A 22367-nucleotide genomic window follows, 5' to 3' on the forward strand; every position below is an offset into this window, starting at 1 on the left:
GGACGCAGCAAGGGTGCACCTGAACTATGGGGACTGCTGGCCCTTCTTGATGGGCTGTGGCATCTCCAGATACAGAGCGGATATTTTCCTGTACAGAAACAGACAGTAATGTCCTAATTATGTAGCTTTGCTCTTCTGGTGAAGCCATCTTGGAGTATACCACCTTCAACGTCTATTTCACTTTTCCCCTAATGTTATTAATGGGATTTATGGAGACAAGGTTTAATCGTTCCTCGTTATTTTACCTTTTCTGCCCTTTTAAAGTTACTAGCAAAATAATTAAAATGAACACTTCAATAAAAAACTGTAACTATAATTCATCTCTGGTAGGCAAAATCTTTTTTGTTTAACATGTACACGTGGTTTATTTACTGTGATTAAACGAAGAAGCTTGGAGTCCTCTTAGCTACCAGTTACCTCATCTGGACTCAAGGTGCTTTACCTGTCTGCGGGAGCAGACGATCCCAAAGGAGCGTGTTTTACTTTGAAATCACTCATTCAGATGCCACTGACTGCCAAGATCCAAATAAGCAGTTTGGCCACAAATGTTTTTGCTTTTGTTTTTACTTTGGGTTCTCCTTTTAAGTGTCTGGTAGCAGATCAGTACCCTGATCGTGAAAGCTGAGGAACTGTGCCGAGAGCCTTACCGCGAGAAAGATGCTGCCTTTTGGGCGTTATAGCAGAGAACAGACTTTGCTCAGAAGAGTGCCAGGCTCCATCTGAACACCCTCTAACTGCGCTACGCACCAGACCATAAGCTAATCTAAGTCCTGCTTGTTTCGGTAACCTCCAGATAAAGCCTGCTGCATGCACATGTGTACCTGCATGCAGACCCACGCAGCATGTGCGAGCACCTGAGCAAAAGGCAGGCTGTACCACGCTACATATTGATCCTGACAACTAGGAAACTAATAATATATACTTTTCTCTTACTACACTGCGCGTAAGTTCAGTAGCAGCTCTTAATTCGTGCCTCATTAGGAAAGGCTCAATGCCTATGATATTTTTTTATATATATATTTTTAAAGTGTTTTCAGCATTGAAAGGCATCTACCATATGCTCTCCTTCCAGCCCGAGAGACCCGTTGGCCATGTAAGGCTGCCGGCTGTCCTGCCAGCAAGGCGCGGTGCCCTGGTGCAGAAGGGTGACATTGTGCGGACCAACAGACTAATGGTTCCGCAGGGAGCTGATGGATGTGGGTGCCGGGAGGTAGCTAAGCAAGGGCAGAGGGCATCGTGGTTCAGCAAGACAGAAACTGAACCCCAGAGCCTGAGGCTTAGCGGTCCTTCATGCTATCTGTGATATCTTGTTCCCTTGGAGAGAACAAGATGTGACATCTTGTTCCCTTGGAGAGAAGAATTCTTCCTGTGCTGTGGAAGACCTGTCTTTCTAGATGGCACCACTCAGAGCAGAAGGCCTCCAAGGAGCAGTTTTTGCAGTTATGCACGTTCAAAGCTTGATGTAAAAGAGAGCGAAACCAGAGCCATCACTAGGACGTGTTACACAACAGTAAGAAGCAGCTTTCAACTCCAGCCAATTCCTACTCCATCTTTTCATCCACTTCCTACGAACCTGGCCACGCATACTTGTAAGTTTATCATTGCTCCCCTCTTCTGTTGGGCCGGGCCGTGCGACCACCTGCCCTGAACATCAGTCCTGCTGCCCAAGTGTAGAAGGTGCTTAACCAAGTCCAACAACAACTCGCTTCTGGCATTCAGTAACGCAGGTTCTTCCCTGCCATGTCGGTTTTTATTTGCCCATAGCTACCAATGCTAATATTCAGCTAAGCTGCTCTGAGACACCACTTGCACGCTGCAGGAGAAAAGCATAGGAGGAAAATAAAACCTGCAGCTGACATTTGGTAGGCTACTGGCAACGCAAAGTGAGAGTGCCCAAGTGACACATCCAAGCCCCAAAATACCCTGTACAAAACTCCAGAATCTGTAGTGAGAAGCCAAAGGGATGCTCCAAAATGGCCATAACAACAAGCTTAAAAAATAAAAAAAAAAACATGAGAAAGTGTAAAAGTCCCAACAGAAAGAAAAGAATGCATTGCTTTACCATCAATGTAAGGTGAGAACAAACAAGAACGCCTGTAAAGAAGGCTTTAAAATGAGTTTCGTAATCTGCTGTGACTGAAGGAAAGGCCTTATTCGAGACATCATTCATCTTGCACTTAATTATGAGCACATGTTGGGGTTCCAGCCTGAAGCAAGGGGTTAATTCTCCTATTATTTCACAGGATTAGGACTACATTTTTTTTTCCCCAGGAAGTGTAGCGTTATTGTGAAGCCCATCCAGACATGCTATTTCATAATTAATACTAAATAAAAAGTGAATTCTCTCCTTTGTCTAAACAGTTTGCTTTGGCTCAGCTAGGAGCAGCAATTAGCAAGACAGCCTCCCTGAACGTATTTGATCTGCTACAGAGCTTCCTGCTGTGTATCAGAAGAACAAACCTGATTTCACACAATCCATGGGGTTTATGTTGGCTGAATGTGCTATAATTAAAATGATCTTTTTTTTTTTTTTTCCTGAGGGCTTTGTTTATATGCTTGTGGGTCTTTTGTGGGAAGGCACACACGTACCTAATTTAGCAGTTTTGTTGATTTACACTTCTGCTTTTTACTGGTTCCCTTTGTAGTGTTCCCTGCTTGTAGTTTGGTGCAGAAATTGGGCCCTGTTATCATTCGTGTTACAAGTCCGTTTTACTAGCAGGAGTAGAGGAACAGTTCCCATGGAAACGTTTCCGAGTTTCGTAGTGTGCTTTTCCTGGGATTTTCAAGGTTGTGTAGGGTGGGCTCTGGGGTGCTCTGGGGCTTTCTAAATGGGCACACGCAGCAGTCTGTGAACACAGACTCCTTTCAGGAGGGGGAGAAAAATAGCGTATTTTTAGATTGTGTGTTTCCTCTCTTACAAGGTCTAACGCCTGTGAAGACAGAGCGACTCGACAGCCCCATGCCACAGACTGATGTTCAGGCCAGTTCCCACCACTCTGACAACAAACTGGACCCTATTTTAAAAGGCCACCTCAAAGCTCGAGTGTTTTTCTTTCACTCTCCGACCTTTATGCTTAAGCCATGAGTGATGCTACAGTTTAACAGGGCTCAGCGCGCTCACCTGAGCCAAGGTGTCCACGTGTCACTAGGGACTTTCAAAGCTTCCTAAAAAAAACATGCCATCAACCCCCTCCTGCTCTGCAACTGAGGTGTTTGGGCCTAGGGAACACTACTGTTCACAGGCCAGCCCTGTCCCCTGGCATTTATGACAAGGAAAGCTAAAAAAAATAAAATAAAATCACATGTGAAAACATGAAGCCATGCGACTGCCACAGGCACAGGTGAGTCGCATAGGGAACGGATTGCACCAGGAGGCGATTCACACCTCACGAGATTCACCTGGCAGGACAGGTCCCCACCTCTTTCCCTTTGTCCTCTTTCTTTCCAGAGTTCCCTATGATGTTTTTTCCTTTACTTTTTCATCTGAAGACTTATAAATTATTTTAAACGTTTACTTCAACATATTCACAGTAGCGGAGAAAAACGCAGCAAGGAAACGTCAAGCTTCAGGGCCGTGAAGAGCGTTGAAGAGAAAAATGTAACAAATTCTTATTCAAGTGGAGAGTAATTATCATGTTCTAACAAACATATTAAACAATTCATTATTATTATTTTGGCACTTCTTTGTGAACCAGGTGTTTGGGAAGCTGTTTCAGGTGGAAGCATGTAATGAAGTCCCTGGGGTCCTTCCCCACCAGCCATTAGCATGAGATGAACCACAAATGCTTGGACAGGGCTGGAGCTACCCAGAGCCTGGCTCCAGCATGGCCAGCAAAGACCTCATATCGATACCAGAAGATGCTAGGGGTTTATTTATTTTTCATCTTTCCCCATGAATATTTCTCAGTTTTCTAACTACTCCCATGGAAATGTTTCAGCTTTCTCAGTTAAGAAAGATTCAAGTAAGGTTTATGTCTCTGGTCCATGTTCTCTCTGAAGTTTTTAAAACATTGTACTATTTTTATTTATATTAGATTTAAAACTTTATTTTCATTCACACTACCATTTTTGGGTTGCCTGACCCCCCACCAAAGTGCCCAGGAGCATCTCTTCCCCTCCTCCCTGATCTTTTTGTGAAGTGGCCACAGTGCATTTGGCTTTTCATAAAAACTGAAGTTTCTCTTCCACATATGGAAAATCTCAGCCACGCCATGCTGTTTCTGGGATAAAACACCCATGAAGAGCCTGAACTCACCAAGGAGGAGGAGGGGAAAGATGTTCTTCTTTAAAAAAGAAAAAAGCCAGCCAGTCATTATTAGCAAGAAGATTATTTGCTCTTTCCTCCTTTTGCAGTTTCTGCTTCCCCCTCACTCCCAATCCTGCCTGTATCAGCCGTGAGTTGCCAGCTCCGGCACATGCCACCTCACCGTCACTTTTGGGCTTGACTGCGTGCTAGAAAGTACCGTAATCACAGAATCTTCATGGCTGGAAAGGACCCTTAAGATCATCAAGTCCAACCAAACAACCTACAATCTCTGCCACTAGAGCATGCCCTGAAGTGCCACATCTAGACGTTTCTTAAACACCTCTAGGGATGGTGACTCAGCCACCTCCCTGGGCAGGCTGACCAGTGCCTGACCGTAATCATGAAGCAGCCCAGCAAATGCCTGTTCGCTGGTTGATTAAATCATGCAGAACCTCTATTTATTAAACCCAGGCAGAGCCGCTCTCCAGGCAGCTTGTTCTTACCTTCAGGTTTTTGGATGACCGGTCGCAGAGCTAGTTGCTGGCTTAAGGACATTCACGGCTGGGATCCCGGTGCCCGTGGTTCACCCAAGCCTGGAAAAGACAAGTGTGGAGATATAAGAAGGTCTTGGCGTTATATATCTGGCAGCTGCGTTTGCTAGTCTGTTCTGCAGGAATTCCAAATAAAGGACAGTATCATCAAGACTTTTTCTGCCCTGAACATGGGGGAAAAAGTGGCTGAGCTACTTTCTTCTATACCAAACTGATAAGATCTGTATAAAGAATTCACACCACCCTGGAACTTATCTCAAAAACATACAAAGAATTAAACGAACTGGTGCCCCAGCAGGAGTGGTGTCAGTTGGGCAGGTTCGGAAAGCCCGTGGGGCATGTGGTGTTTGGGAGGTGCAGGCAGCACGAAGGAGCGGCAGAGGCTGTTTGGGCTGGCGGCGCTGAACATCCTGCAAAGGGCACTCTGGCTTCCTGCCGCGTTCGTAAACATGTCCATCAACTGCAACCTTTGGGGAATGGGCACCCTTCACTTGCTGAAAATCAAACTGCCATTCTTTACCTCCTAACCCTTCAGCAAAGCAGCTTTTCTCCACTCCAGAACGTAAAATCCACTCACTACATCTGCTATGCGAGTCCTATTTAAAATTCACTCACATAGTGAATTTTACAGCTCATTCATGCTCTGCTCAGAAGCTGGGAATGGCCCCGTAACAACACGTGCAAATTTTCAACTGAAGCAGAATTATGCTAAAAACAACTGAATGAGGAGTCCACGATGCTTGCCGTGGTTACATTTTACTGAAAAACGCCTAACCGTGTGGGCAGAGAGCAAGAAAGGTGAGAGGAAGGTCCGTAACTACCACACAATTTTTATTCATTAGCGCAGAGACAAATCAGAAGGCTGCAGGACCCCTCCAGAGCACTCCCCCTCTTCACACACTGCTCGCTTTCTCCTCTTAGCAAGCTGCATTTTTAGGAGCCCCCCACAGGATCGATCAGCTTCAAGATATTGATTGTACTAAGTGGGGTTTTTTCCAGAAAATTTAGTGCAAGTTTTCTGCCCACTGGCACAAGCAGAAACAAGCAGCCCTTTGGCTGGGCTTTCCCCCAGCGCACCCAGCCCGTGGTGGGACTAGGAAGCCCGGTCCCGGAATGGAGATGTGGTGGGCACAGGAGGCCACCGGCACATGGCGGGACACAGCCAGCCTCCCCCCGTACCACCAAGATGCAGCATCGCTTACCTGAGGGCAGCGTCTGCGGGAGCTCCACGTCGCCCCGTCCTCGCCTGAAGCCGCACTGTGGGAGCTGGGGGGAGGCAGGGCCCCAGGGAGGTGCCCGAGGCTGCCCCCGCAGCAGGGCTGGGGACTTAACGCACCACACCTGGGGCTCGCAGCTGGTGGCAACCTGACGGCGCCTGCTGGCTGTGCAGAATGCATACAGTAGCTACCGCAGTTAGCATAAAAGATAGAAGCAAGTCCACAAATCTGGGCTTTTTTAAGAGACCTGGAGAGAAAGTGAACAAAATCCACAACACGCAGATCATTTCTCCACCCAGCAGGAAACATTCCCAACAGCTCCTTCAAAGCAAACTGCGCGTCAGCCCAAGCACCTCGCGGTTTCGGTCATTAAAGGACAGCAAACAGCGGTGAGATTCTATAATTTATTACCATTGCTAAGATGAACACAGATACTTGATACCCAATCTTACGCAGAACTGTAAAAAAATAGTTTTAATACAGTATCAAAATTTACACAAGTGTCGTGTCAAAAGACCAGTGTCCCTCAAATTAGCCCCTGCACATACATACTGCAGGCACAAGTACATGTTTTACATCTTTTCATACGTGTATATATAGATATATAGGAATACAACAACTGAAGTTTAACTATGCAAACGATATGCATGGGAGAAAACAACGTGTAAAGGTAACAGACAACACAACTGTTTGGGCTGGGTTATAGATAAGAATGAAGCAAGAGTGCAATGTTTCAAAATGGAAGGCGGATTCTGCGTTTCCCAGCTCCAGAAGACGGAGCCAACAGGAGTTCTGCCCAAGAAAGCAATGCCAGATCGGAGGCCTTACGTCAAATGGTACCAAGTAAAAATAACAACAGAAACCAACATAATTGCTGCAGCAAATGAACACCCTTTTTCTGAAGACAGCAGATTTACATCATACTCCTATAGAACAAAAGATTGTACAGCGACTGAGCTACATGCCACTGCAGAGAGGCCACGAATACAGCACGTTGCAAGCTCAGAGGAAACAGAGGTTCTGACTTTGGCTCAAATCTCAGTAACCAAGAACAAACCAGAAACGCAGGAATCGTTGCATTCCTATTTTTTTTTAAACTTTTATTAGTCTTTTTGTTGCTCAGCTATGGTAAAAAGTTAAGGAACGGCATTCAGTCACAAGCCTGTTGCACATTCATACACGGAACTATCGTTGCTTTTAGAGATACACAAAATACCTATCATTGCAATTCAATACACACAACTAGTATCATACACAGAGATAAAAATAAACTAAGCACATCTAGGGCGCCGTCTGGTCAAATCTCAGGCAATCTGAACGAGAGCCTTCTGCCTCATAATAATGAAAGACATGCTCTGAGTATAATAAAACCTTTTCCTTTGAAAGAACGCTACAGTGGCAAGAAAAGCTTTTTTATAATGCAGTGCAATCTTTTAAATCCTTGTAGACTCTTGTTAAATAAACCAGCACGTCTCTAAATTAAACAGTAGAAATTAGCATCCTGACAACTGGAAAATACTTTCAAAAAAACCCCTCTGATGGAAATTCTGATTTGAGACCTATGATAGTGATGCCTAAGTATCCTGTTCATTAAAGGGCTGCAAACATCGCACACGTCTTCAGAAGATGTGCATCAAAGTGAATCAAAAAGAAAGCTATCTTTACTTTCATTTAGAAAGAAATTGCGGTTCACTACAAGTACTGTAGTTATGCTACACTACTGGCTGGTTAGGAGACTGGATGGTCTTTTAGCACCTCCAAAGGCAGGTATTCTACCAAAGCAAAAAAATCATCTGGAAATTGCCTAAGCACCATTAACCAATATTTTCGAGACTGAAGTGTGAGTTACTAAGAAGTGACTTTCTCAAAACTGCGGAGACCAAAGGCACAGTTTATCAACGTCTCTCCAGCCTGGTGAAAAACCTCTGTTAAATCCAGTGGCAAAATTCGTTCAGGCTTTAACTAGAGATTCACTGTAACTAACCAAAATAAAACTTATTTCACGTAACTCCTGCAGAATCCCAATTATCTTTTAGTTAGGATGCAAATACCTCCGTGCTTCTACGTGTGGTGTGTTGAAGCGTCGATGCGGCAGCAGCGTTTCACAAGCCAGTACATCGGAACAGCGGTATTGGGGAACGCCGACAACACGGCTCCTCTGAAAGACCCCTCTGCAGAACCTCTGCTGGCTTCCAGCGAAGTCCCGTGCAGTGCATAGAGATGCCCCGTCATCAGCCGGCAAGTCGCTGCGGACACAGTCAGCTCTTTCTCTCTCGGGCAGTTCAAACTCAGAGAGAGGACTTGCTCAGGGCCTTTTACATAGGTCCTTTATACTGATTTCCTGACAAATGTTGTCTAATTCCAGGGCACGACCCTGCAGCATCTCCAAGTTTCCTCCACACAACCTGAAGGGAGGGATGGAAAGAGATCTCGTCATCAGCAGGGAAAGCGCGCTGGCGCTCATTAGACATGCATCTGGAAAGGCCACACGTTCACGAAGCAGCCCATGCAGCACAGGTACGGACAGAGGGGGGGACACACGACAGGAGAAGAGGACACTTCTCAAGGGATACAGCATTCCTTCTGAACACAGAAAGCACATGCTTCTAGGTAAAAATGATTAAAAACAGAGACAAATGAACTAGCACAGGCATCACCACGGTACTTTGTGCTTCAGATACAAGACTGAGGGCGTTCACAGGCCTCAACTGAGACTTTGTTCAACTATTTCCCAAACCACATCTCTTGCCGAAAGCAATTCAGAAGCACGAAGCTCAGTCCAGAGGAGTCTAAACATTTCTAGTTCAAAAAGAACAGAGCGGTTCTCCCACTTTTCAAAGAATTTAACTGTTCACTTAAAATCAAGCAAGACATTGAAAGCGTTTGTTTTAATTTGTTCTTCATTGAGATCAGAGGAATTGGGCCCGCGGTCACTGTTCTATACACGCTTGTGGGGTTTGTGGGACCAGAGACAAATCTACAATTTAGCAGAAGTTCGCAATTTTGTTCTTAGTGTGGACTATACGTTATAAAGGTTTCCTTCCTCAGATTCACATCTACTCCCAATTCATGACTGCGTAACCTCCATGTTACATTTATGGAATTAAAAAAGCAGAGAAGTTATAACAAACAAACAAACAAAAAAAAAGGAAAGTATTTTACAATGATCTGTAAGAAGATTGACCGATGATAAGCAGGAGCACCAGTTGCTTGTGCCGTTATCACCAGGCATCTCTACCAGGGGCCAGAAGAAACAGGAGCGGTGATTACCACCATAACGTGTATTGCAATTTAAGACTATTTCTGTTTAATAACCATCAACTAGCAACCAACTAAGGTACAACTGCTACTAAATCACTCAATTAATCTCTGTAGCAGTATGACAGTCATTATTTTTTATTTGTATTTTAACCCTGGCTAAAGCCCATGAGCGACCAGGCACCGCGTTAGCTGGCGTGAGGGCACACAAAGCAGCCCACACCCTGAAAAGGGGCCACCAGCCCTGGTTCCGACAGCTGATGAGCGAAGGCAGAACGACCCCATGGTCCTACTCTTGTTCTGTGCTAGAGATGGGAAATTAATCCGCTTCCTCTGAGCCTTTGCTGAAGAAAACCTGAGTGTAAGCACGAAAACCATAGAGACTCCAAGACTCGAAGCAGTAAGACTACAGTCTTACTACACAGGGCCAAACACAATGAAGTTCTTTAAAGGTGACTGTCTTTAATACTAACAGGTGGGCATAACTCAAACCCTGCGAACTTCCCATATAACCAGAATCTTGCAGCCTGAAATCAGAAATTACCATCATAAAAATGCATGTGTTTTAGCTATGTTTGCTCTGTTGTGAAACACTGCCGTGCTGAAAGCACAAAAAATGGGTGAAACCTCCCGAATCAGCCGTCTACGGCAGAGCCATGGGAAATGGCAGAGGGCTGGATACAATGAGAAAGGTGTTTCTTTCCAACATTTTGTTGCTGATTTTCCTTACTTGATATTATCAAAAAGAAAGGTCTCTTGGATAGCTTTTGTGAGAAGGCACACTGTACCTACAGATGCCTTTCAACAATTTTTCTGGTCAATAAACATTAGACGATATTTACCAAGCAGCTAATGCTGACACAATAATAAATGAAAAGGTGACACTTCCCGAAGTCCTTTATTTCCAGCTGAACAAATGACCCCTGATTGCTAGGAATGGACAAACACACACAAGCCAGCCCTGGAAAGCTGACGGGCTACGCAGAATTGACAAGATGTGGCCAAAAGGAATAGTCTCCTGCCATTTTTACGGGTAGGAAATGGAGAAATCTTCACCAGCAACCACTTTTGCTTGTGCATACAGTGCAACAGATACCCGGGTCTCAAAGGCGTCACAGTAATTTGATTTGCCTGCCTTTCAGAAAGACGGGATGATAACCTACATTTCTGCAGATTTGTCACCGCACTCTCCTTCTGTGCTGGCATAGGTACAGCTCTTGGCACAGTCGCCACAGCTGTACACATTGCTGCCTTCTGCGCATGGGTTTCTTTGGCCCTCTGCATTGCACGTGCGCTTGGGGTTTGCATGTAGGGTTGTCGTCTTCCCAGCTCACTAGTTCAACGCTGACTTGTCACACGCAGCACTAATGGAAGTCCTTTGCATTTACAAGCGCTCAAAAGAAAGTGTACCTCCAGAGCATTCCTGAACGTGTTTTAAATAGTTATGATAGTAAAAAGCCCAGTACCAAAAACCTCTCTCAAAATTCCAGCAGAAACTGTGACTGAATAAAGGACAGCTCTGAGGGCGATGATCTTCACAAATGATGATCCATTTCTAGCTTACTCCCAACAGCCAGGAGTGAAAGGACAGAGGTCTTCTCCCTGTAAGGCAGGCAGGAACCCGCACCTGACTGGAGATGACAGCGGCGCTGTGATCAGAACTTACCGGCAGCCGGAGGGAAACCACGAAGAACAGCCCTCCAGGCTTAATCCCGACAGTTCCTGTGCTTTGAAATCACCTCCACGCTCACTAATACACGACAAACTGCCTCGAAACCTGCTGCTACGTACTGCTAAGTTCTCCTAGGACAAGGCAAGCATGGAAATACAAAGCAAACCCATTCCCAAAGACATTGCTGTTGAGGTGGTACCAATACCACACGCACATCCTGACGAGAGAGTTCCCACAGCCATTATCGTAATAAAACATCAACAGGATCACGTAACACATCCAAAATTGCATTTTGGTACCAATCAAGACTATGAGCCAAGATTATAGAGCCCCAAATGAAACTTGTCATCATTCCACTGCTTTCAAAGGCAAACGATGCCGTGGCAAATGTTTCATGTGAAAGACCCACAGTGCATAAAGCTGAAGCACAACGGGGAGCTACAACCTGGGAGGAACTGCAATGAGAATGCAAAAGAAAAGAAACGTTAATCATTAGCTTATCACAAATCCACTCTAGTTTTAACATGGGCTAGAGGGATAGAAGAAAAAGTAAAATCGGAAAGGAAATAACCAACTATTTTAAAAGTATAATAATTTATCAATAGTCAAATCAGACATAGATTATAAAAGTCAGAAGAAAAGGCAGCACTTCAATGGCAGGAGCGGAGCTCTGAACAGCTGGGCACCAGAGACAAGGCAGAGTACAAGGGACTTGGGGACTTACAAAAATGAATCGATCATGTCCAATTTAGTATATTAGCATTGTAGAAGTGGCACCACTTGCATCACTTACATCACGAGAACTTTTATGGATTACTATTAAATATGTATTAGTTAGAAACTGCTTTTTTATCCATAAATTGCAAAGGAATAGCGTAGGCAGGAAAATATATAGGTGCCACTGTACGGATGGGGAAACTGAGGCTGCCAGACTTCATCATACTTGCCAAATTTTACTCTTACGAAGGACAAATTCGGTTCAGCTGAGTCATACGGTACTTTATCGCAGATATATTATCACACACAGATTTTTCTGATCAATACTAACCAACATGTTAAAATCATGGCGTTCCTAATAAAACAGTAATTGCATTACAGAAACAGTAATTGACTTAATTTCCATATAAGATCTTCAAGGGCACATTGTCAGCATTTAAAAAACAAAAAAACAAACTACTTTGCATCTTCAGGTGTTTCCAGGCTCAATACAGAATGTAAAATTAAGCACTTATACTGCACATTTCTCCAGCCGCAGCTTTTTCTGTCTCACCACGGTAGTGGTAAGAATGTGAAGAGTCTTTAACAGCCCGCTGATCTAGATTTTCCTCAGCTTCCAAGAGAAGGGTAAGCTGTGTTGTTTTGTTTTTTAAAAAGGGAAATGTGATTTTACAAATCTGTTTTGCAGCCAGGAATAAGAGCAGTAGCATAGTTAGGTTTTCGTGAGTCCTTCCTGAGTACGGGCGTACATACGTAACTGACCAACTGCATTTAAAGATAACTAGACTGATCACAGCGCTCTGGGTTTCGGGGCCGGAGGGATCATCGCATCTTCTCGCCTGACCTGCTGGGTGGCACAGAACAGTTACTTTTCTGCAGCAACTCCCACGCTTAGCCCCCGGCGCTGCCTCTGATGAAAGCCCAGCTCACTTTAATTTGTAGCTGTCCCAGTGGAGTCTCCAGCAGGTGACGCTGGGCTCAGGACAGGAGAGGCCAGTGCAGGTGTCGCAGGCGAGGCTGTGCCCTTGGTTATCCCGGCTGTCGCAAGAGGTAACCGTCATCACCCTGGGAACACACACCCTGCTCCGCACAGCAAACCCGTGGGCAATAGGCACATCTCCATGCACGAGCACGCACTTTGGCCATATACAACTCCCAGAAAGAAAGAAACACATCCTGCCATATGAAAGCACTACTTACATATCCCTAGGGATACCACGTGCACACAGGGAATAATCCCACGGGCACTGCGGGGCAGGGAGGATCGCGGCACACACGCGGCAGTTTCTCCTCTCAGCCACCCGGGATGAGGGACCCGGTCATGGGAGAGCCCTTCTCAGCCCAGCTGCGGCAAAGCTCTTCTCTCTCTTTCACCACTGCCTTCACAGGCAATTACTGGGTTTTTTAAGTCTCCTCGTTATTCAGGAAAAAACCATCGCTAGTTTTAGCGGTGATCTCCCTCCACTTTCTTGTGGATCTGTCCCTTTGAAGTACATTTCTTGCTGTGCAGAAGGGGATCGTATACCAATGGTGAGGTTTTGCAATAAAGACTGTTTCTTCTTTTGCAGGAATTCCAAATTGCCAAATTTGTAAAGAGAAGCAGGCTCCTTACTCTGGTTTGTTCTTCCTCCTGCATCTGATTCTGCCAAGTGATGCGAGCAGGAGCTCAGCGTTCCCAGCAGGGCAGGATGGAGCCCGCGGGCTTCTCTTGGAAAGAGCAGGGTCTCCTCCCTGCCTGGGAACGGGGAAGGTCGGGCAGTCCGTTTAGCTGACGCCTCGCTCTCCATTTCGAATAGAACAGGAGCATTTAGATCTACTTCCACCTGCTGCAATACCTCCTAGCAAACTAAAAGCTGCGCCTTCACATCATATTGAACTAAATTCTGTGTATTTCTTATCAATCCATTTCAGCAGCCAAGGTATCAGCCATTGTTCAAATATTTCACTACACCAACCAGCTACTGCCGGTTGTCAAAAGCTTCTTGTTAAATGTTCCACTCAAGGAAGTGTCTTGGCCAACATGTATTTTAAGAGAACTACAAAAGGCAGGGTTTTTTATAATTATTCATGATCTCTTGTCAAAATTCATTGGCTTAGCTTTGTTTTCTAGGCACCAGCTGGTGAAATACATGGAAGATGCAGGCAGGACCTGGAGTACGGCTGAGCTGGGCTCTCCCAAGCAGCCGGGAAGGGAGGTTCGTCACACCTCTCCGGCGCCAGGGGGAGACCAGCGCGCTCGCGGGCAGAGAGCTGCCCACAGGGACCACTCGAGAAGGGACCTGCAATGGGGTGGCCATTCGCACTGGTCAAGGGTGGACCTTCGAGAGGGGACCTGCAATTGTGTGCCTGCGGAGAGGGGCTCAAGCACTCTGCTGCCGCCTCTCCCGTGCGGAAGCCAGAAACACAGGCGAGGTGGCTGCGGTGAAGCCCCACGCCAGGTTTTATGTTACAGGAAGGGATCTGATTGCTCTAATTTGTGCTCAGTTCACTTGCATAAACCTATTTCCTCAGGCTTCACAGAGGAGAAGTCAATGTCACCCAGCCATGTGGAAGATAATCACTCTGCTCATTAACTCAGATGTCCAGGCAAGTCAACAGCACTACTGAGCTCTTACTGTGCACTGTGCGTCTCCACGAAGCTCAAAAACCAAGCAAATGTCTACAAAAGTCCCTTCCAGCTTCCCCCTGAAGGAGAGCAAACCTACCTCCTCCAAAAAACCAGTATGTCCTGCACCGTCTGCGTAGGTGGGAAGAACACCCGCTTAACCGAAGGAATATCAAAGCAGTGTAGCTAAGGAGCGAAGCACAGGAGAGAAGACGTGCACAAACCACAGAGAAGAGTGAGGTCAGAGGCAGCACCAGGAGACAGGCCTACAACGCCCACGCTCTCTGCTCAGCCCCCAGCAGCCCGCAGTGCTCCCCAGAGGGGCACGGCTGCGCACGGGCTGCGGTGGGACAGCGGACTCGGCCAGCTCTTGATTCACATCACTGATAAACCACTGCCTCCTGTAACGGCTTTCTACGTTTCCTTAATGGCAACAGTTTCACTGCTGACACGGGTAAGAACTCACAGATTTGTCCCTCTGATTGCTAGCGCCAATTGCTGTTTATCAATGCAGCGCAGGTCTTTGCGATTCAACCCTGGCTGCGGAGTAAATCACAGCTGCTCTCCCAGAAGTTTCAACACTGACCTTGGGATCCTGATGCATGGTCTTCAGCCCAAAGTTCTGCTATTTTTATTATGAATATACCACGTGCGTTGGCTTTAGCTTTGCATTAAAGTATCTCTCCCTGCACGGGTTACAGGAATCCGTTATTTTCCACTGGAGAGCAAATATGCATCCTAGATGAAGTAGAAAGACTTCTGTATTCAGGAAAACACCGCTTTCAGCTTCAAAGAAAAACTGCAGCGGTGTAAGTCACTTGGAGAGCAGCTGCAGCTGGTGTCACCCCCACGGCGGGGGCCGGATCCCTGCCCCGAGAAACACAAGCTCCACAGATGCAATGAGTGACAAACAGAAAAACAACCCCACTCACGACAGTAACATCCCAGTGGTGGCCACGGGGATGTTGCCAGGACAATACGACACGTGTGGAGTAACAGACAGGACGTTTTGCATGGACTGTACCGCAGGAGCGTTACCTTCAGGGCATTAACCACTGAGTCAGACTGCGGAGAGGCTGAGCCATGTCCAGTGGCGCTAGCTGGCTCCTTTGCAGAGCAGTAACTCCCCTCCGCCCCTCCTGGCATCCTAATGGCATCCTTCGCAAAAGATTAAAAACTCTTTAATAAAGAAAAGGGTTGGTAACTAATTAAAACAGATGGCAATTTAAAAGGCTTTTAAATTCTGTAAAAAGAATTTCTTTAAAAAGGCTGAGAAGCACTGAAGGCATGTTTCACTCCAAAGTCCCCCTCTTTCTGTGCCACAGTACCAAAGGTCCACGAGAGGCAGCTGAAGCGTCACCCAAACTCTCTGGCCCTCGAGGGCGTCTGTCTGCAAAACCAGGGCACAGTCACAAAATTTCTTGTGTACGTACGTTGCCTCACAAAAGTGCTGCGAGGTTCAGAGAGATGGTTTCAGCTCCAGAGGAAGGTTTTGAGAACATCTAATTTTATCCCAATAACCCTGGAGGTTGTTCCTTCAACAAAACTCACATTTTTAAAGGTTGCTGCAAGGTTTGTAACACAAGCTCAGCCACAGCCGACCAGGGCAGCAGGCGGGAGCCCCGGGAGGCTCTCAGCTCACTTATTCCCTGCCTCTGGCTGCTCCGGCGCAAGGGCACGGCCCCTGCTTGCCTGTGAGATCCCAATTTATACCCAGCAGTGACAGCCCTGGGGGCTTGTTCCTCGCGGCAGACACCTGGAGGGGTTCCTCAGGACACTGCCAAACAAATGCGAGCTCCCTGAGCTCTTACAGCTCCATCACCTCAAGCTCTGCAGGACGTGGAGCGTCCCCTGGAGCGACTGCAGTGCCGGGGGCAACCTGAGCCGGCAGCCAGCTCTGGAGGAGGGCTGAGAATACCCTCTGCACTCATGGGTATGGTGCAGAGCCGGCCCGAGCACACCCTTCCAAGGGGCTCTCAACCTGACCCGCTCTTCTAATGTCATCCTGCACTGTCAGCCTTCATGCAGAATTTTGTTAAAAAAAAAAAAAAAAAGGAAAAAAAAAGGAGAAATATAAAGAAAAACATTTCAAAGACTGAGAGAGGAAAATTTCCTTTCTTACAGAGTGAGAAACACTGTAGGAAACATTAAGAAATAATGTAGCGCTAATTCCTGCTGGAATGCGTGGGAAATGCATTTCTGAAGGAAAAATAATGACAGTGGAAAGAGCCTCCGACCAGAACCAGTGCCCCAATGGGCACTAATTTGCCCCGCTGAGCAAGCACATAGCACCCTGCAGCCTTCCTAGGGGCGTCTATAGGCTAAACAACAGGGAAAAGGAAGGGGGGGTGGGAGGAAAAGGCCGCAGCGAGATGACACGAGGCTGAACTTCACCGACCCAGTCTGCCTGACAACATGTAACTGACAAGTAGCGCGGTCCGAAGCAAGTTCATACGCTGTGCGTGGATCCGTCGGGATAGACCAGGCCTTGGAAAGCACCACCGCGCTGCCCGCAGCAGTGCCGAAGGGGCACCGCAGAGACAACCCCTGCCACTGCTGAACGCCTGTCGTCAATTTGCTGCGAGGTACCCAGCAAGGCTTGGGACCGACTTTGGGAAGGATTTATAGATCTGTTAGTGACTGGGCGGATTAATGCTACACTTTGGGAAAGGAAATGAAAGAGGAAGGAAAAGGGGTAATAAAGCAGATTGGAGCAATTCTGGTTTAGGATAAATTCCCTCAGTCAGCTTTGGGTTTTCTTATAAATCAAAGTATTCTGTTTCTTCACTGACTCCAGGGCCAGCAAAGGTTGTGGTCAGTTTTGAATGGGAAAACATAAATATCGCTATTAAAAGGCTTGGAAAATTAGTACAGATCATGCATCTAAACCCCCTGAATATGAGAAAATCCGTAACTCCTGCAAATTGTGCCGCTGTCAGAGTTGAGGCCTGTCCTCCAGGCAGCTGTCCTTCACAGCCCCTCCTAGCGCATGGCTGTCTCCCTCCAGGAGAATGAGAAACTCGTGAACAGACTGCTTTGAGCAGACAGCGTTCTCAACACGTGTTGGTAGGGGACTGAAAATTAGTATTTCCCCTGTGGACATCCCTCTCCCTCCTTCTCCTGTCTATGATAAGAGACAGAAGCTTTTCTTAAAAAACAAGGCTGGTTTTGTAGCCCTGGAGCCCCATCCTGCAGCTCAGGGACTTCTCATCTCAGGTGAGGCCATTCCACACCAGCACTGCAGCTTCTGCCTTCCTTGGCTTGTTCCAGCAGATGATGGGGAGGGGACCGTCGTGGAGACGTGTCTCCTGTTCCTCAGCAAGTCCTGCGAGCCTGTAGGCACTTCAGCTCTACTGACTGCACGACCAGTTTCTGAGGCAGCGATGCAAAACAGGAGGAAAAGGCACTTTGCCAAAGCGGCGGTGTCTGAAACAAGGTGCCTCAAGAGAGGAGAAAAGTGTGCGTTTCAGACCCATCATCACAGCTGCTCTTGCCAGCGGGCGGCATGACAATGTTTAACCTTCCACCAGAACTGGACCTGTGTTTCCTTGCACCGAGTCCCTTCTCTGCCCCTGCCCAACCCGGATTACAACTGGATCCTAGGTAGGACCTTGAGGATGGGAGGAGAAATCCTGTTCCCTTCCTCCTCTTCTCTAGCTCCACACGCAGCACTGGCATTCGGCCACTCGAAGTAGGGCATCCTGTGTGTCCACGTGTTTTGGACAGACCTTTTCATTTACCATCCAGTAACACAGTTGTGGAAGTGGAACCAGACCAGACAGAAGGGATGAAGTTGTGGCTCCGTAGCGCTGAAATCTGTATCGACTTTAAGTATCTTGAGTCATTTTGAATACACAGTGCTGCACAACGCCAATGTCTGAGAAAGCATTGGGGTTTTTGCTCGTCCTACACTGCTAACGTTCCCCACTGCCCCCATCCAGCCCTTGTGACCAAGCTGAAGCATGGTCTGCACGTTGCCTCCTCCGAGTCTAACGTTTACGGTGCGCGGATTATACCGCTGCTGAAAGCACACTGTCTGAAGCAGGTAAAAAAGACGTAGTATGTCCTGTGCATTTTGCCACAAAGATAACAGAGGGAACCGCAATCACCGAATTGCAGTTCCGTTTGCTGCTGCAAGTACATCTATGAAATATTGAACGCCAACACGCGACTCTAGTGAATAGAAAGCACAGGAAATCTGACTCAACCCCGTAATGCCACATCACAAAAAATGAGATGAATAGAAATGTAGCATCTCCCTCCCACTGCACAACGTTGAGGCTACTCAGGTCACTCTCCCCGAGCGCCAGAGGCAAACCCTGCACCCCGGTCACAGCCAGAATGAAGACCCCTGTGAAGAACAGGACACACTGTGAGGGAGAGGACTAATCACGAGCCTTTCTACTTGAGCTAGCAGGAAACATAATTTTTTCAGTCCATGCTGTTGATAAGGGCAGTCGCGGATGAAAGCGGCTCTAGTGCAAGGCCCGCTGCACAGCCCCAGTCAGCGGCAGTTTATCTGCCAGCCCCTCCGGATGCCGCCTGCCGCCTGCCTGGCAGCCTGCCCACGGCGCGCAGGGACAGCCGAGGAGGAAAAAACACCCGCCACCTCTGCTCCGAGGACACCCCGAGGCACCTCACGGGCGCGTCGGAGGGAACAGGACTTCCCTGCCCGCCGGGCACCGCTCTGGTCACTCGCCATGGCAGACCCACCTCAGCACACGCACAGCTGCCTTCACCCCAGGGGCACGCGGTTTACCGGGAAGCGTATCCTTCCTGCTGGGTAACTGCCACGCCACTTCAATCACTACCTGATTTCCAAAGCTCTTGGCTGATTTCCCCAGCCCTCCATTTCCCCCTTAGCTCAAAGCAAACGCGGGCTGTGTTTGTCAGCTTGTTTCAAACAGGCAGGAGAAAGGAAAACCAGAAAGCGATAAGCCCCAGCACGTTGCTCTGCTGGATTAGTAACGCACCAAACGAAACAGCAACAATTTTTTTAGGGAGCGTTCCTGTCAATTAAAACACACAACTTTAAAACGCTGTAGTTATTCCCCATAATTCCTGTTCTCAAAGACCTCACTAGAAACCTCTACTCCTGCACACTGCTGCCAAAATCCACATACCCTCATAGCATACTAAGCATACTCAGATTTCCGAGTGGCCAAAGCCATCGCTGGCTACACACCTTCAGAAACAACCCGAAAATGGCAGGCCCTTCCTAAACCTCTTTTGCTAATGAACCTGCAAGAGAAAAACGCTGCAGGCTGTAGCACCTCCAAATCTGGGAGGCCACGCGTAAAAGACCACCGCTATTTAAAAACTGGAAGAATCAGCAGACTGTCCTAGAAAAACATGAGTAAAAAGTAATTCTTGACTTCGGGAAATTACTCTGCAAAAATAATAATCTCTTCTTCTTTCTGAACTGCCGCTCTTTTTGCAGACCAGGTTTTTCTTGAATTTGTGTCTTTGCCACATCAAACCCATGAGCTCTTGCCGTTCAGCCCCCACGCCAACCACGGGGACAGCGCGGTGCTGGGGACGCCCGAGACAAAGACTCTGCTCAGAACCTCACCTGTTCTCAACTGAAGCTGCTCGGTTAATGACCTATTAATTTAAACTGAGGACGACAGCACGTGAAAGAACGGGGCGGGTGGATGCTGCTGATTTACTTGCAGCAAATATTTGATGACATGATTAGGTAACATGGGTTTGTTCAATGGGCCTTAATTACATTCTGGTTGAAGGATTCCCTGTTCTTCCACATGCTATGGGAGGGAGGAGACAAACATTATTGGCCCGTGAGTGACACTGATTTTACAAAAAGAATACCATCCAAACAGCTCCCATCTTCTCATTAGATTTATAACTAAAACCATGCCATGTACAGGGAAAACAAAAACCACCGATCTCAGCAAAAAAGGCTTTTGAAAGATTTGCAAACGCGTTGATGTAAAATGTGATAATCTAATGGAAGGGGGAAGAAAGAGGGAAATGCAAAATGTTGAAAGCGCTTAAAAATGCCTGCCATTTCACACTTAAACGTACCAGGACTGGAAAAGGCTAGCAAGGGTGCAAAACCCCCAAAAAGCGCCTGAAGCAACAGCAGAATTGAAAGAGAAACAACACAAAGAGACGGAAAAGGACCAAAAGACTTGCAAAGGCAGGAAGGAGGAGGTGGAGGCAGAGAAGCCCGGCGAGAGGGAGCAGGAGGGCTCGGCCAAACACCACACCTGCCTCTGCCTTTGGTGCCGCATCCAGCCGCCCGCTCTGCTGCCCCGTGCCGCCTGTTTGCTCCGAGAGCAGCACCCCAGCGATGCTTCCTTTCCCCTTCATTAGAAGGTAAAGCTAAATTACGAGGACAAAGGGTTAGAAGGGGTATATGTCTTGACAGTTCTTCATCTCTGCCTCTTGCTCCCTCCTCCCACGAAAACAAATAAAAACTGAAGCAATTTAAATTGCGTGGCTTGCCAAGAATATCTTTTGCAAATGCATTCACTGTCATTGTATGACAGATGTCTGCATTTCCGTAACATTTCAGCTGAGCTTATCAGCCCTGAAATACTATCCCTACGAAAATTCAGGGATATCTTCGGTTAATTGACATGTGGCTGCCAGATCCCAAGCTCGCTTCCCGCAGCAGAAGGCACGGACAGCAGTTACGCACCACATCAAGTCTGGGAGGACGCTCCTGGTTTCAGTTATCTGAAGTTACTCGCTGACATAACAGTCCATCACGGCCCAGGAAGCTGTAAATGGGATCTGAATCCATTGTTTGGTCCCTATGTATGTTCTTAATTATTGCTGAGTATCTTCATTACAATATACACAGAGACTATACTGTGGCTAGAGCACCAGCCGTACTATCACGTGGGGTTTTTTTAATGTTAGCGGTAAAACTCAGTGCTGTAGTTTCACATACATTTTGAGGCGGCAGAAGGCGGCAGCTCTGCCAGAGCCCCTGCGCGGCAGAGAGCTTTCCTGCCTCAGCCCCACGGGGGAACCGCTCTGGCCTGAAATCCATCCTTCAAACGGCGATGTTCTTGTTCAGGTCCTTGTGCCTCCACGCACTGCTGCCCCGCAGCCCTACCGACAGGAGCCTGGGAAGCCGCACACCCCCGGGCTCGGGCGCAGCGGCACAGTGCGGCATTCTCAACAGGAGACCCAGCTGCACACCGTACATCTTGGGAAGTACCTGCTGTCTTCCACAAAAATCCTATTTGTGGCCAGAAACTGAAAAGGTCTGGATCGTATCTTGGAATATGCTATCTGAGAGAATGAAAAAAGGAACAGCAGCAATAAAAAAGAACAGCTAATTACAGCTCTCACCAACACAGCAAACTACAGCCCGTGTACGGCTTCCCACCGCTTCTAAACCCACTGCTATGCTCCAAGCTGCCACCAGAACGACGGTGCAGCACAGGAAGAGACATTAACAGGCTTCAGTGAATACGTGCGGTTTTATACCTTTCCTATTACCTGATCAAACCAAAATATTGACTCGGCAGTGGTTCTCCGTTTCCCCTGACAAAGCAGCCCTTCAGTGCAGCAGAGTGAACTAAAACTCAGGTTCCATCTGAACAGTGATGGCAGCACTTAAATCCATTTTCTCTGGAAATGTTCTTGCCACTAAATATTAATAAAACCTTTGCATTAGAGATCTGTGGGGTTTTGAAGAGAGAACTGGTATGGAGGGAGGGAGACAAGCAAAGCAAAAGAAACTGGAAGAGAACCACAGCTAAGTGAAAGATGAAAGGAGTGATTTATTTGAGGAGGGTGGCAACGAGTGTGCCCGCACAGTTTCCCGAGTGACACGCAAGCAGAAAAGGAGGGAAAGAAGGATATTGGAAGCAGAGAGGAAAAAGCAGAAAAGCATGGCAGGAGGAGAGAGAAAAGCCTCGGGAAGCAAGGCAGGACTCCTCAAGTAAAGCCCTCACAGGGGCGTCACCTCGTACATGTAAGTGCAGTCCTGCAGCTCCCAGCACGCCGCCCGCCAGGCGCTGGGCGAGGACCAAAAGGCATTTCACACTGGTGAAACGTTAAGGCACGACACTCTAACTGGGCACGAGCTGTGCCAAAAACCTTCCCTAGTTGTGGAGCTCAT

The 22367-nt window shown here is 47.3% G+C and overlaps 1 protein-coding gene across 8 annotated transcripts in view; it reads right to left on the reverse strand.

Annotated features, from left to right (window-relative positions):
* CCDC85A (coiled-coil domain containing 85A) overlaps positions 1–22367 on the reverse strand; it is a 262997-nt gene that overhangs the window by 64443 nt on the left and 176187 nt on the right. For 5 of the 8 annotated variants that reach the window (XM_074578556.1, XM_074578555.1, XM_074578553.1 and 2 more), the window contains one exon: positions 6405–8419. The exons of 1 other annotated variant lie outside the window; for it this stretch is intronic. Coding sequence is in view for 6 of the 7 variants with exons in the window: in XM_074578553.1 (XP_074434654.1) it covers positions 8330–8419 (90 nt within the window). In the remaining variant the exon portion in view is untranslated. Of the gene's footprint in view, positions 1–6404; positions 8424–12169; positions 12275–15304; positions 15425–22367 lie in introns of those variants that run through there. 2 more of the 8 variants (XM_074578552.1, XM_074578558.1) reach the window with 2 other exon arrangements.

Source organism: Larus michahellis, chromosome 3, assembly GCF_964199755.1.
Source record: "Larus michahellis chromosome 3, bLarMic1.1, whole genome shotgun sequence".
NCBI lineage: Eukaryota > Metazoa > Chordata > Aves > Charadriiformes > Laridae > Larus > Larus michahellis.